Below are 16,854 nucleotides of genomic sequence, written 5' to 3'. Positions count from 1 at the left end.
TTCCATGAAATTTATCCTGCTATTTTAATTTAAGAAGTGCCTTTACATTCCCCAGAAAAAGAGCTGTGGCCACAACAATATTGAGTTGCAAACTATCACCATGTTAGCATTGGATAAGACGTTAATATTTGTTTAGAAAACGCTGTCAGCTGTCTCAATAACAATGTCTTTGATCAAAAATCAAATCAAAAGCCATACTTTTGTGACAAAGATTGAAAAGAATCGGTCTCCATGGGTACAATTTATTACAATTTTGCTGATATATTGAGAGAAGCTGGTGTGCTGGTTCCCTGCTATCATATCCGTCGACACAAGAGGGCAGTGTTGCTGCTGGAATTTACTGTTGTAGCCACCATGTTACTGTCAAAATAAAGAGCATAATCTTCTTTGCAGGCTTATATGAGTCATTTTTTAATTCTTTTTCTTGGGTCACATTAAGTTTTATTTATAAATTTCTTAGTTTTGCATCACATTTTGTTTAAAACCCTCATAAAAGACTAGTGTGGTCACAAATATAGGTTTCTTGAGAATAAAGGAAGCATTGACATAGATGCTGTAAAGGGCTGCTTAGCGGCTTCCTGACCTTTTTCTTCGTTTTCCTCTCAACCAGTCACAACTATTTTCCCTCATTAGGCACCTCAGCTATTGGAGTGTGGAGCTTATGTGTGAGGTAGGGTTCAGGAAGGTGTTGTAGTCCACTCCTGAATAGGTTGTCCACTAATTACTGGGTGTGTGTATATGTGTGTGGTCGATAGATGTCAAGGCTATTGATTATTTTAATCCTGCTATTTGTGAGTCTGTGATCCTCGTGGCTCTGCATTCGGCAGGGGAATCACTAATGGGCCTCAACGCATCCCGTCTCAGACCTCTCCCCGTCCAATTAACTTTCAACTAGAATCTGCCAGGAGAGAAAGCCTTGGGCTGGGCCCGACTACGGTGCAGCTCCTCTGCTCTTTTTCTGCGCAGGAGCAAGCCTTTACATCTGGAATGAAATCAGCTCTTTAACTTGGTGCTTTAGTGCAAAAGCACTCATTTATTAGCCAATAGAATGCATTTTAAATAGAATTGTGAAGACAATAAAAAAAATCTGAATGTATTTTGACTTATTTACCTGTTTTTAACCCCTTAGTGCCCGTTGATCCAAATGTGCCTCAAACCACCTAAATTAGCATCCACTTTTATGGAAAACGTGTTTTTTTTTCTTTTTTTCCCATAGCTGGAAATAAAAAAAATCTCCTTCATTATTCAAGTTTTTGAGTCTTTCCAAAATGCCCCCCCTCAATTTTATGTTTTCTTTTTTTCAATCCTGAAACACAATGTCTGGCTTTAGCAAACATTTCACAAATTTATTTGAAATTGGAGCTCTACATAGCCATAATATTGATTTTTTTTTCTTTTTTTTTGTTCTGGGACACTAAGAAATATTGGAAATCCATGTCGTATCAGGCGGTGGCTGCAGTCATCTTCGATCTGAGCGGTGCATTCACCTCACAGTGTCTTATATCCGATGCACCCGTCACTTCAAGTGGTCAAATAAGACAGAGCGCGGGTCTGCGTGTGTTTCTTTCAATTAAACTTCTCATGTGTTCAGCCATGACCTTCACCGACAACAGAAAACTACACAAGTATGGTTGGTTTACTGTAGATGTTTTAATTATAATATTGCCACTCAACCATATATTTTTTTTTGTATGCCAGACGACCCATTTCAAAGTTTTCACATCATGACACTTTCTTGGGGTGCCTCAAAAATAAACACACTGTACACATAGCAGTGTCGATTGTTGTAAAATGTCAGTAATGTACAATATATCTCAGGCAACTCTAACTAAAAAGATATTTCAAATGTGTAATAGTTTTATTCCTCCGGTATCTTACAGTGTTTATACACTCATTCACAAGTAACAATCATTAAACAAATGTCATCCATCAAACACAGTGTGATTTTGCATTGTAACCGTCACATGTCGCGCAATAAATTGCAGAAGAGCAGCAGGCCGTTTCAAGATAAAAATATAAGCAGGTGACGTGAAGAGTAAATTGCCATCTTCCAAGTTGATGAAGTTTTAACGATTGCATAAAAACATTAAAGTTTGTGGCACGTCTGATACTTTTGGGCTAACAATTTCCATAAAAATGACATGAAGAATACTCAGAGCCTTGGCAAGTCATTATTTGCTGTTACAGTGTACATATTATTAAATTTGGACTTGCACATAAGGGTTGATATTTTTGCACTCTATTGATGTCTGGATGTAGTTTGTATTGTTGCTTGCATGCCGGTGTGTTGTGTGCTGATTGCACATCTGAAAAGGAGCAGTAGTTTGCATACAAACATCTTATTTTTTTCCTTTCAGTCAGGGTAGATGAGGAATCCAGAGAAGGTGCTGTACTTGTTCTTGTTTCCTCCGTGGACCTTTCCTCCGTCCAGCTGCACACACACCTCATCCCCCACGTCCAAATGCAGGATCACACTGTTGGAGGCATAATCGTAATTCTGATCAGCATCCTGAGCGATAGCACTTGCTCGTACCTGTCACCAAGAGAGGACAAACATTGTAAGAAAAAAGGTTTCCACATTTGATGTCTTGCAGGAAAGCTTTTGTTGCTTCAATTAGTTAGAAACTCTTCCGCACTTCCAAATGAAACTCATAAAATGGAGATGTGACCCCTGTGATGGAGGAAACTACTCCAGCAAGCCACATTCTGGCTGGTCAGCTGAGGATGAGATGAGGCGTGAGAGTGGAGAACCTGATTGGTTTGTGGAGATAAGCCGACTCCCAGAGGACGGCAGGTTAGTGAGCTCAGCCAAGACGCAGCATCACCCATCGACCTGTTGCCCGTGATGCTGAGCCAACTCAATATGCATGATATTAAGTGGCTGTGCCACAGTAAGACAGTTTCACTTATGCATGCTCTGCGTGAGTTCGGTTGTATTGACTCACTAAATTTGTTTATGTTTTTAATTGTGATTAGGGCAGAGTGGACACACAAAACAGGAATTTCAATTGCTTAAGTTTGAAAATCTAACAACTTTAAATCTAAAAACTAACAATCCAACAACAAAAACAATAATGAATCTAATCATTCTGGAGCAGCAGCTCCAATCATTAGACATACGTCAGCCATCAGCGGCCTTGCGTCTGGCTCAGTGTCCGTTCACGCTGGGAGCACTCAATCTATGTCAGCGCCCGAGCAGGCCACCACTTCTCCATGACAGCCCCCGAATATGATCTGCAACTCAACCACCATCATGTCAGTCCCATCACTGACAAGCCTCTCTCCCCAATGAGCGCGCATCAATTTGAAAATGCCAATTGCCGAGCAGCAGAGCATGAATTACTGTAACTAAAAAATTTGCTCACCCACCCTCCGGGCAAATTCATTTTACCTTGTCTGGACATATCGTTTTACCATCTATTTACATCACTTTTTTTTTATTTTTTATGTCTAGACGATATTTTAGATGCTGTTTTTTAACATGCACACCTTGATAGTAACCCATTGTTTAGGCATGCCGGAGTCCTCTCTCCACATCTTACCCATTTAATTAAGAACAGAATGAGGTCTCCCAGGGGTGAAAAGCTTAAAAGCAACTCGATTAAACTGACCACAGCTTTTGTTGCACTGCTGCAACTGGCTGCTTTTGTAATTGAACATTCCTCCGTTGGATTTCATGATTAAATAATATACTTTTGCTTGTTAGGGCTGCTTTGGATTCTGTTCGGGCTCCTGAAGTTATTTAATATTCAGAGTGAGCACACTAAAAACGGAATTGTTGATACATTAAATTAACTTTATATTCTAATATATATATTTTTTTATTTAAAATGGTGAGCTGGATACGGTTAGGTGTAAATTTCTGTTCAAATTGCCCTCTAAATATTGGAGACTAAAAAGGGAATAAGCTGTTTTTTGACCCCTATCAAGGGCTAACTAATCATTTTTTACATCCCTAACTTTTATATACTGAAGCTCCTACTTTAGTTTATGAACAACCAATGTAAAAAAGCATATTAGTCAAAGGTTGAAATAGAATTCATTGAGAAAAAATCGAATTGATGGTTTGAGCATTGCTTCCAACTTTCATTTTTTTAAATAATAACTTTAGTTAAAGGCTAAAAAAATGCTAAAAAAAACTTGGTGGTTTGTTTTGCTTTTTTTTTAATAACTTTACTCTTTTGTCATACAGCTGAAAGACCCTTTTCTGAAGAAGATTCCCAGAGCCCTGCCTTCTGCAAAGGTCACATTGTTGTCCTTGACATGTGTTGTGACAGCTAATATCACATTTACATCTTTGGCTGCTTTTGACAGAGGAGTTGCTGTTGTGACTGTTTATTGACAGCACGGACGCTCATTATTTTTGATCAAATTCCACAGAGATGTGAGGGGATCTTAAAAACGCCTTTAATTTCAATGCAGTGAACACAAATTTCCCTACTTTTCTTTGTGTGGCAAACGTGGCAGATCTCTGTGTGCTTGAAGAAATAATTCTCGCTATCCATTAATGCGGGCAGCAGACAGAGAGGCATGAGGGAGCCGTGGCGGGATTAGGACAGGAAGCAGACAGAGGAGATGGATACGGCTGGAGGACACTGACTGATCCGCGTGAACCGGGCAGCACACGGCGCTGATCCTGCAGTTGGAAAGGGTTGTGAGACGTGCGGCGGGGGCCCCCAGGGCTTGCCTGTGGCTGTCTCTGTCTCTGCCTAGCCCTTTCATTATACAGCCCCCTGTTAACACGCCTGGGAGCAGAGGGCCACAGGCGAGGAGAATCAAGAAGCGGTGTGAGGTGCAGCTGCTGTGTCGTTTTGTCTACAAGCGAAGCCGCAGCACAGAGGACAGACACGGGGAGACAAAATGAAGAAAAGGGAGGGTAAACAGAAGAGTTGAAGAAAGGAGGGAGGGGGGGTGTAACAGACTGATCAAGCGAAGCTATTTTGTGAGACCTGGGAGATGTGGGGGTATATGAAGTCTTGTTTTTATCTGGGGTGCTTTGCTCCAGTGGTAATAAAACTGACAGGATTCATTCACTGTGATGTACTGACCTCTTAGAGTGGAGACAATAGAAAAGTAGCTGTTAAACTTACCTAAGGGACTCCAGCACATGGCAGGAGGGTGGGGGAAAGGGTGGGGGTGATGTTGTGGAAATAGAATATTTATTGAATAGGTTTTCCCTCTCCTTCGGGAGCCCAGGGATTACACGGCAACACCAGCTTGAGCGTTGAACCGTGCCTGAGATTGCTATTACCTGACACTCATTGTTAAAGCCCGCCGTCTATAACACCTGTGCGCAACATTAACAGACTAGCTTCTCTTATCATCTATAGCACATGTGTCAAAATCAAGGCCCGGGGGCCGGATCCGGCCCTTCTGATCATTTAATTTTATTGTTATTAATGGCCCAATGTTATCTTGCGCTTATTTCTAACTTGTATAATTTTGACAAAATATTTTTTTTTATGGAGAGTAAAATATTGACATTTTTTTAAGGTTTAAGTTGATTTATTATGGAATAATATTCCTGCCTTTTTATTATTCATAATTCTGTTAAAAAGTGACAATTTTAAAGTTTTAAAAACTGTCATTATGCTAGCCTTTTAGATTATTTTGGTATTTAATAAGATTTTTTAGCCTTTTTTGGAGTTTAGCTAATATTTCAGATAAATGCCAGCTGTTTTGGCTAATTTAGGCTCTTTTTTTTAGCTTTTTATGCTTGGAGCTAGGCTAATATTTACACGCTAGCTGTTTTGGGTAATTTAGCTTTTTAATTTTCAGTTTTTTTAGGCTATTTTGAAGTTTATCTATTTCTTCAGCTACATGCTAGCTGTTTTGCTTAACCTAGGTTTGTTTTTTTAAAAGTTTTTTTAGGCTAATTTGGCAGTTAGCCAACATTTTAGCTGGCTATTAGCTTCTGTGTTTTTAGCTATCAATTTCAGCATCTTCAGCAGCCAAATTCAGCTTTAAGCATGCACACTAGCATTATAGTAGGTAGGTAATGCTACATTCATAATTATGCTAAAAAATTACGGTTTTAATGTTTTAAAATGTCGTTTTCGACTGTTGAATGTTTATCTTGTTCGGTCAGCGACCTAAGGTGTGTTTTGGATTTTTGCTCCCTGTGCGATTGAGTTTGACACTCCTGATCTATAGTGACATTTTTATTTACATCTTTCCTTAAATATTCTTGCTCCTACTCTAACATTTTTTCCTTTCTGAGGGATACTTATATCTCACCTGCAGCACATCTACAGTACGTCTTCTTCCTGGGAAAGTTAATACAGGTCATTACAGCAAGTGATGACATTTTAACATTACTGTGTGAAATAACTTGACCTTTTACCGAGCTATTAAAAGAGACTTGGACAGGTGAGAAATCATGGGAGAGATTAAAGGCAGCTGAGGCTGAGTCTATCTGTCTACATAGGATGCTGCATTGAGAATGCCTAATGTAAGCACACACAGGAGCACGCTAGAAATGTAAACGACTGGATGAGGAGTTAATGAGAGTTACAAGAGATGATGTGCGGAAAAGATACACCTGACATATCACCTCTCTTCAAAGCCAGGCGTGCAGACCAGCATCGCCGAATATGAAGCTGTGCACAAATCATATATCTATGACTGCAAATGATGCATGCAGCGCTTAAATGCGTTTATAATTGCAATTATGGCAAAAGGAATTTCTAATGATTGATTTAAAGGAGGGCTAAATGAACATTCAGTCATCAAGATGAGGAAAAGAAAAATACATCCAACGTTTTTTTTCAAACGGGGTTACAAGTACATTCAATGCAGATAACACTAGTGGTTAATCTACCAAAGATGATCATGTGACTGTCAATCAAAGTCCCACAGCTCAATTATAAACATGGAAAGAGCTGAACAGCCTTCAATCACGACTCTCCGGGCTCTGTGCTGCAATGATTTGTGAACATTAGATTGAGGTGTAGAAGGTGGGCTTTACAAAGTGGGGGTTTAGTGTCAGTAATGGATGTTGGATCCATAAGATCCCGGGGAAGCTTTGTCGTCGTTAGCGCCTCCTCCTGAGATCTTGGCTCAGCTTCATGCAACGATAGGAGTTTGGAGGGAAAACAACCCTACATCAACGATGCTAACACAACGATGATGTTTCAACTGCTTTTAAGACGCCTTCAGGATTCACTCAACGGATGAATGGAACATTGATTTATAAAAAAAAAATCTTTTTTCTCTTGTTGACCTTGATCATTTGTCAAGCCAAGACCTGCCCATTTTCATCCCAGCCTTCAACGCCCGCCTCCCAGGTGCCTCGTCCAGCAGCCCACTGCCTCCAAACCTCCATTAAGTCATCTGTCTTCTTCTGCCCCACCCCAATCTTGAAATAATCTCCGTCCTCCTGTAGTGCTCTGCCTGGAGAATCTTCAGGAGAACATTTCTGTCGAATATTTTTATCGAATACTTTATGTTTGCTCCTCATATAAAGTATTTGACAACAGAGACAAAAGGTTTTTTTCATCCTTTGATGACCCTTTCAAATTGTTTTTTTAAATCACACTATCTAATAAAGCCTGAGCACCTACAGCGATGATTAAAGAAAAAAAGAAAGTCTATTTGATTTTTGGTCAAAAATGCAAGCACAGTCCCCGTTTAGTAAACCCAAGCCACTGACTGGCCTCAGGCAGAGTACCTGTCTGCCTCAGGGCTTCAATAACTCCAAACATGATCAGGCATTCTGCAGAATTTCATTTACACTCATCAACCAGCACCTCTGTTTAAATAGATCCCTTTTAAGTGGGCGCTCTATTTAACAGAGGGGGCTGCATGACGGATGTCATATGGAGCGAGATGAAATTGAATAATTGAGCAGAGGGAAAAAAAGATAATTAATGGAGAATCAATGAACAAGCTGGGATGGGGTTTGGATAGGAAAGTATCGCGGGTATCCGGGGCATCCAATTTAAGATGAATAAATTATTTAGCAGGATAAAATTGACTTGAACGACAACACAAGCACAAAAGGCAGGAGCCTTACACATGCATCTGCATGCTTTGATGACACCCATGTTTTATCCACAGTAAAACCATCGTGTCTCGAATTTTGCTGCTTCTGCAGTGAGTCACTATGTGAGCCTAAGTTGGGTTTGCGAGCGCATTCCCACAGTCAGCCATGGCCAGAAAGTGAGATCTGAGCAGGAAAGCATTTGCATTTTGAGACCTTGATGAATGAATGAGTGTAAAAAAGCGACTGGAAGAATGTCTGGTGAATTTGGGCTCCTCTGATGAAATCCCTGTGATTTATCACACCTCTTCATTCCTCGTTCGACCAGCAGCCCCTCTGTCTTTAATTAGTGTCTGGGGATTGAGAGAGTGGATGAGTGGACTGTCAATATGAATTCATTATTTATTTAGCTGAAGTGTAAACTGACTCCTTGAGATTCTGACAGACATTTTCTACTGTGCTCTTTTGCACTTCTGTTGAGGCGATAATCAAACTGGGTGTATGATACTTACTAATTAATTAGCTTTTTTTTTTTTCTTTTTTTTATGTTTGCATTCTGCCACTTGTCATGTACACAGTGCAATGCAAATATCTGTTGCTACAGTTTTGGTCCATAAAGCAGCTTTAATGAACAAAAAAAAGGCTGCTGTTTCATTCTTTAGTCATGTTTCCACCCTTGAGGCTGAATGTGCTATGAATACAAAGACTCTGACGTGGAAGAGGTGAGTCAATGGAGTGACAGGATGGTCAACTTTGACAAAAATCTGTCGCATGGCCACATGGGTATATATTGGTACGGTGACACACCTGCTGGACGTTCATGCATGCACTCACAAACATTCACGTTTACTAACCAGTCCATTCTTCCTCAGGTCTGCCCACATGCTAGTCCCGTCCCCACCTCTCATGAGAACATGGTAGGTGAAGAAATAGATGCCAGGCAACGGGCAGGTGAACTTTCCAGTGCTCGGTTCGTAGTAGTTACCTACATTGGTCACCACGTCATCAAATTTCAACACTTCGTTGCCTTCGTGCTGCTTTCGTAGCCCTGCGTAAAAAGCTATTTTGGGGGTGTAGACGGAGGGAGAATAGCCACCAGGGCCTGGACCTGGGGGTCCCTGTGGCCCCGGTTTGCCTGGCTCTCCAGGGGGTCCACGTTCTCCTGGTGGGCCGGGGATGCCTGGAGGCCCCCGAAGCCCGGACCTCATCTTTTTTCCAGAGTAATCCTGGGGTGCTGGAGACACGGCCGTCAGCTCCTGGCCTGGCTGGAATGTGGGGTAAGCATCACACACCATCCTGCAGTCTCCGAGCATTTCGTAATGGCTCCCCGAACCTCCTCCGGTGCCCCCTTTGGTTGTATGGACCAGCAGAGGAATGGCCACCAACAGGATTAGAACCATGGCTACACCTACAGCCGCTCCGATGACACGTTTCCTTTGGCTGAGCCGCGACACGGCCAGCGTGAGGAAGTCCTCTTCCCCCTTGACTGGAATACTGCCGGCCAGGATGAAGCTTCTCACCAAATCAGTTTGTTAGGAGAAGATGAAAGAAGTTTCGGGATGATAAACAGGATTCTTGAACGGAAAATCCAAGGGTCAATTTAAAAAAAAGAAAAAAGTCCAATAGGTCCAAAATAATTGAAAAATAGTTTCAAATAATCTGAGTCAATGTAATCAGAAAAGAAGCTAGGCAAAAACTGTATTTTCAAAGTTTCAAAATAAAAGTATTTTTTTTTAATATATATATATATTGACCTGAAGTCAGTTTCAGCTCAGAACTGCAAGCAACTTACTGCTTTTTTTCAAAATTAAAATTTCATTTAGGCCCCACTACAAAGCTCCCCACTTAATTTAATAAAAATGTCTCAACAGTGAAAAAAATAAAAATAAAAAAGAACCATCAGAAATCTTTCCTGACAGAATCATGGGCGGTCGTCCTGTTTTTTTCTTTCATAAGGTTTTGATTGTGATTCAGAAAAATTCCTCCCAGGCCAGTGAATCTGAGGATGGCAAAAAAAGGTACAAGATAAATTAATAGTGTACTTTTTTCTCTCTTGAAGATGATTTTATGAAATGAAAATAGTCATTAATATGTTTAATTTAATTTTATTAGACACAAAAATACAATTTAAAATCATTTTTATGAATTAACTTTAGAGTAAAAATCTGAGAAAGAAAAAAAATAAACTTACCGTCTGAAATCTGAATCCAAACAGGGATGAATCTGTTCCACTAAAACGACAGAGGAGACCCAACAGGACGCGCAAGAGTTGTCAAAAAAAGTGATGCGAGTTTTCCCTAATCAGAGCGCAATGCGCTTCATTTTTCCAGCCTAATTTATGTTTTTTTTAATGCAAGGAACAATAAAGTCTTGAACTTCCCAGGAATGAAGCGTAAACGAGAGGAAGCACTTTTGGATTCTATTCCAGAGAGAAAAGCGCGGCAGTCCAGGACGCGTCTGTCCGCTCTTCCGCTTTTCCGAGCGTTTGGTCCGCGCGCGCGCTCCCAGTCTACACCTGTTAGATCTCTCCACCCCCACCGCCACCCTCCCTCCCTCCCTCCCCTGTCTCTCCTTCTCTATGTCAGATCAGTAGATATATTTCCTCCTACAATCTTTAACCCACTATTTAGTTTGTCTATTTTGGTTGTTGTAATCACTTCATTAGTTTTTGACTTAATAAGTTTTTCTTTTTGCAATCTTCCCATTTATTTCAGAGTAAACTAATGGCTGGAATTCACAGATGTCTCCTATCTGGGTCTCGTTAGCCTGACATTCAACCTGTTGTTAGAGACAAACTCCCAGCGAGCCGAATGTTTGATTCCGTATTGTGAGACGGAGACAGAATTTTTTTTGTTTTCATCTTCTGTATGCCGGGCTGGGGAGGACATAGGAGGGTTTCTAAGTAAAAGCTTCCTTGGCATGATGTGTGAGGAATGGAGAGGAGATGCTAAATGTTCCCCAGACCATTTTCTGTGTGTGACTCGCATCCCACAGCTATAAAGCCTCATTAGTGAGACACCCTGCCCAAGACATTGTGCAGCTCTTTTTGTTTCTTCACCTAAAAAAAAGAAAAAAATCCCACACACAAGCACATGCGGTGATTGGAGCAAACACACATGCATGCACGGTCACGTTAGACAGGCCATTAGGTGAGAAAGGACATGCATTTGTGACTCACGGCGGTGCAAAAATCAGTGTATTTCAAATTCCTGATATTAGCTTGATTTTAGGGGATTTGTCATGATGTCAGGGTTTGAATTTTCCATTTTTGTGCAAAAATGTTGGTTTTGTTACAATTTTCCAAAGCAAAAATGATATTTTTAGAGATGGATAGGCATCTGTAAACAGTTATGTTTCATGTTTTAGCTGGAAAGATATATTGACAATGGAAAAAGTAACTAATCTACCAGCATTGGCATTGCTACAACCCACTGGCACTGAAGCAACATTGGAAAAACAGACATCTTAGTATCCTTAAGTAATAAAAAATCTTCCAAAAAGCGTAAACTGGTAACTTTAAATTTCCAAAGCAGACAAATATATTTTTGGGCAGCTTCTGTGTTTTTCAGAAAGGTGATGTGCAGCCTCCGTTGGCAGAGAGTAAAGGAAGGGAAAAGAGATGTCGTCATCATTTGAAGCTAGTTTTTAATTTTGTGGTCATTATTGTTTTGGGAAAATCTTGACCTTTTCAAAAATGCGCAAAAAGGAGGGATGAACAAGGTTTAACCCTTTAACACCTGAGGCATCGTCGGTGACGCTTAAACACAAAATAGTAATTTTTCAACACGATCAACGTAATTCCAGCAGATTCTGCACGCCGCTTTCTGCTTCAGAATCTGCTGGAATTACATTAATCATATTAAACATTAAAAAAATTACAGTAAATCAAAGAACATAAACACTGGAGCTCTGGTGTTAAAGCCTTAAAAATGTTCTAATATGGCCAGTAAAGACATAAAGTTTTGATGTTCACAATCACCAACTGAACTCTCTTTGTTGTGCAGTTTTTAAATTAAGCGAAACATTCGCAGTATTAACCTAAGAAAAATTTTGAAGTAAAAAAAAAAATAAAGAATGCTACTTCGCACTGGAATGAATGTTGACAGACCAAACAGCCTCTAGCAGTTACTTTATGAACTGACTTTGCTCCAGTTCTCTTAATTTATATGTAAACTTTACCTAGAATTTTACTCCTAATTGTCTAACAGGACTCTGTGTGTGTGTGTCCAGATCCTATTCTTGCTATATTGAGGCCACTATGGTTTGGGGTTCCACAGGGCTCTATTTTCGGACCACTTTTATTCTTTTATCCTCCTTCCTTTGGGTTTCATACTGAAAAAACACAGTTTACTTTCACAGCTATGCTGCTCAGGTTCTGGTGGGAAAACGTAACTGGGACCACATCACCCGCATCCTGGCTGTCCTTCACTGGCTACCTGTGAATTTTAGAATTCGTTTTAAGATACTTTTATTTGTTTTTAAATCTTTAAACGATTGTGCGCTGCCATACCTCTCTGAGATTCTCTGTCCTTACAACCCGACCCGGTGCCTCAGGTCAGCCGATCAGCTTTTTCTGGAGGGGAACGAACGGTTTCAATCTGTGCACTGGGACTGTTTAGCGCGTAACCACTGAGCATTCGGGCGGCATCTTCACTGTTCATTTTTAAAAAAAAACTTTTTGAATCCCAATTGACACAGCATGAGACTCAGCTCTGCTTGTGTGTTTTACTGCTTTATTGTATAGCTTTGCTTTTATCTGGTGGTTTTATGGTTTTATGTAGCCTATTTATATTTTTAACTTTAATTGTTTTAACTTTGTTGCTGTTGTTTTTATTGTTGTTTTAACTTTTAATATACATGCCTTGTTTGACTGAGGTAATTTTAAATTGCCATATAAATTAATAAACTTAAACGTGAACACTTGGACAACATCGGAATTACCACCTTAATCCCTATGCTAAAAAACTATATTGTGCAGGACTATCTAGTGTCCTGGAATTTAAAAAGAATTCGGACACCATGCTCATTACTTTGCTTTTGTTGTGCCTAACACCAGATATGACATCACCGATATTCCGAAATGAAAATAGAATCAATACAAACGTTTCATAACATTTCAATGTGTTCCGCTTATGAAAATGTTGATGGCTAGTTAAAAAATTATATTTAAACATTTTTTTTTTTTCAGAAATTGTTTAACCGCAATGCATCATGGTTTAAATTTGCTAATGTAGTGTGCACTGATGCAGCACTAGAAAATGGTGAATGCACTATATACAGACGTAGTCTTGGTCATTCCTGTAGTAGGTCAGCCATTGGGTGTGACATATGGGCAGCGTCCTTTTTTATGTACAGACATGCCAACATTGAACATTAGGAGAAATTAATAACTGTGGTTTGTGCCCGGCTGGAATAAATGACCCCAAGTCTTTCTTCTATCGGAATAGAGTCGTGAAAAAAAAAAACTTGGAACAAGATTTCGGAGATTTGCAGCACTACGACATTTCACACCAAGCTTCTTCCAACTGTGAGTACATACGCTAGTATCAGGTAGCAACAGTCCAGTGTGAACACTGTATACTAGAAGTTTGTCCAAGAACTCGAGTTCTTGAACGTGCATCACATGCCCAGTGTGTACGCAGCTTTAGGCTGGACAGATGGTGCAGAGAAGGTCTGTGTGACAATTTAAAGATCACCTCATAACCTGTTCAAAATACGTTTAGACCCAAAGTGTTTTCAGGGTTGGTAGCAGGAGGATCAGGTGACACAGAAACAGCCTGATGCCGGAGCAGGTAAAGCACCTTCTAACCCTTTGACAGGAAGAGGAACGGGATCTGGAGAGTGATGAGGAGTGTTTGGATGACAGTGTTACTGCGAAAGGTGCAAGATCGGTCATATGTCATCGTTAAAAGTCCCCTCATACACCGTTTGAGGAGTGCATTGACCCCTTCTAGACTTAACGAGAGGTGTCTAGGACTCTTTGGTGACAGAGGGTGAAGGGGACGAGAAAACATGTGAGCCAAGTAAGGGGGGAAAAAATACACATGCAGGACAACAAGACCAAACCCAGGAGAAGTCATCATAACTGTACATACTGGGACAGTGCTCTTTATGAATGATCTATACTTTTGGAGAAGTCAAGACTATAAGATGACCAAAGAAGAAGGAAGCATCTGATTATACAAAGTAGGTTTAGGGGATATGTAGTAAGTCCAGTAGACCAAAACTAATAGGTACCCCGATTTGAGTGAGAAAGACCAAAATGTAACTTCATATTAGCTAAGATTTAATATCATTGTAATACTTGAGTCTGTAGAGTTTTACACCACCTGTTCTAACCATCAAAACGGCAGATTTGCAGTGTTAAAGTTTAATGACAATAGCAAAGGGGAGGGTCTCCATACAATATTAATGATTCCCTTTTTATTATCCACCTCCCTCTTGACCTCTCTCATCATTTATGATGACCACCGTCTGGTAGTGTAGCAATCATCCAAAGTAATCCCTAAAGACTCGAAGAGGTGGATACTCGCCATCCTTTAATGTGGCTTTCCAAGGGCTTCGAAAATCCAACCAGTCAGACGATCAAGGAGTGTGTAGCTTTGGGTAGTAGCTCATCGTAAAACAGAGAAGGTGAATTCTGCGTTAGCCCCAGTTTGTAGATTTTTAATCTGGCTCACTAAAGTAGTTTTCTTGGTTCTTAAAACACGGGTCAGATAATTACTGCAAACCATCACAGGCAATATGCTCAGGATTGAATTTTTAGAGCCTATTTAAATATTACTGAGGTGATTAATATTGAAATCGCTTATATCTTTCACCTGTCTGGCTTTTTTAGCCTCCCGTCTACTTCAGATTTTTTTTTTCCTAACAAAATTCACACTTATACCCGCCTTGAAATATGTTGTGTTGTGCTCATGAAATTCATCTTGTTTGCATTCACTGCAATTCTCCAGTTGTTGTAACCTGAATCTTTAGTGTGACTGAAACCGACTATGGTAAATGGGCAATGGGAGAAAATGCTCAGCTTTTTGAGTTATTAGTTTTGTTAAAAATAATTTGATGTAGCACGTTAGACTGAGAATAAATCTCTTTTGTGCGCATGGTTGCATAATTTTAGCTCTAGCTTTTCTCTCCTGTCTTTTGTTTGAACAGGCAAAAGACAAACACAAGCTTATTTATGACCGTATTACTCTGACTACATTTCTCTTGTGCTATGACTGTTTTGCCTACATGGTCTTTTTAAACCACAAATTCTTCAGGTCAGCCATCCACAGCAGCGTTTACAGAGAGCCTTTTAGACAAACTAAATCCTACAATCAGAGGAAATGCGTTGGGTGGTCCACATCAGGTTTAAAACTATGCAACCATTTATGCAATATTTTAACAGAAAATCTTTTTTGTTTTTAACATGTTTGTTTGGCATGTTTCTTATGTTGGAAGACGTATATAAAAAGAATTAAGATCAAAATTACACTTTTGAATCTTAATTCAAATCATTTTGAATAGGAGCAGATAAAAAAATGTTTTTGGGAAAAGCTTGTAAAAGTGATGTAGGTCCTATTATCGACAGCCAAGAGCTTCCTTGTCAGTGTCATTCCGATGCATCCACGTGTCGACAGATAGATTCATGAACGTCTTTGATTTCCTTGTCTGAGCTGGCATGTAGCTCAGTATTGCTCGCCATTTTTGTTCACCGGGCATTGTGCTCGGCAAACAGCGATGAGCGTGTCAACCAATCAGGGACTCAGCCTTGGGCACATGACGTTTCTAATGACTAGATTAAAAGGTAGAAACAGAGACTCAATATGGTGGCGCGTTGCAAGGATTTTCGCCCTGAACTTCCATCCATTTTCTTTATCCGCTTGGGCCTGCAGGATTTCCGGAGACATTCCCAACTACGAAGGCGGGATACATCCTGGACAGGTTGCCAGTCTGTCACAGAGCCCATGGAGCCGGAGCGATCAGCTTCTATGCTAGTCAGCCGCCCAGTGAACAACTTAGGAAGCTCCGCTTTCCAAGGTCTGGCAGATCATGTGAGTGTCACCTCCCAGGGTCCCCCTGAGCTAGCATACGCCGCGGCACAGGCTGCTGGTTTCTGGGGAGAGGAGCTTGCTATGCTGGCCCGCCGGGGATTGGCTGCCTGGCAGACGGAGAGCCAACGCCGGTGCTTTGCGCTGGTGCACGATCTCAATACCTCAATGGGCTTATGATATTTTTCTTATTTTCATTCCAGAGAGAAATAAAAAGATCTTATATATTTTATTATTATTATTATTGTTCCCTCTTGCGATAACAGAAATTCTTCAAACTGGGCCACAGAGAGATGGAAGTGCCATTTAAAACGGTCCTCATCCAGGCACAGCTCCTGCTGTAAATGGTAAAATTCCCCATACTGCAAGTGTTCCTGGAGGACCTGTTGAACCCTGACCCAGCAACGTATTTGGCGGTTCCTCTGTACAGGTCTCCAAAACATAAAGAGCTAGCTACTCGCTCAACATGTTTTCCACTGGTATGGTCAGCGAATCAAGTTCTTCAACGGCTGCTCCGCGGCAGGTGCATCAAGGCGTTGAGCAGTAAATAGGATGGGCATCAAAATTTTACACGCCTTTGAATGCATCCTTACCCACAATACTCACACTGCATCCAATCCAGCCCCAGTGCGGCCGCTGCAGTCTTTATGTAACTTGAAAAGTGCAAGAGGCACTGACATGGCATCCAGTCCGGTCTGGCCTGTCTGTCACTTCAAATCCGATTCATTGGCTTCAAATCTTGGCCGAATGCCGGGGCGAGCACTATTTTGTGAAGTTGGGGCTCACAATCTAAACAGGAAATTATGCAAGCAAGTGTCAAGTGCATCAAATTTCTAATAA

The 16,854-nt window shown here is 40.6% G+C and overlaps 1 protein-coding gene across 1 annotated transcript; it reads right to left on the bottom strand.

Annotated features, from left to right (window-relative positions):
* Nucleotides 1-28: 28 nt before the first annotated feature.
* Nucleotides 29-11,425, bottom strand: c1ql4a (complement component 1, q subcomponent-like 4). The gene is made up of 3 exons (XM_024292162.2): nt 10,173-11,425; nt 8,836-9,980; nt 29-2,533 (listed from the first exon to the last, which is right to left on the bottom strand). Exons 2-3 carry the CDS (start codon nt 9,379-9,381, stop codon nt 2,354-2,356), a joined length of 726 nt encoding a protein of 241 aa, XP_024147930.1. The 5' UTR covers nt 9,382-9,980; nt 10,173-11,425; the 3' UTR covers nt 29-2,353.
* Between the last annotated feature and the right edge of the window lie 5,429 nt (nt 11,426-16,854).

The sequence above is a fragment of the Oryzias melastigma genome, linkage group LG7 (genome assembly GCF_002922805.2).
Source record: "Oryzias melastigma strain HK-1 linkage group LG7, ASM292280v2, whole genome shotgun sequence".
NCBI classification, from domain to species: domain Eukaryota; kingdom Metazoa; phylum Chordata; class Actinopteri; order Beloniformes; family Adrianichthyidae; genus Oryzias; species Oryzias melastigma.
Note: the sequence above shows the minus strand (reverse complement) of the source record. Positions and strands in the feature narration are given on the sequence as shown.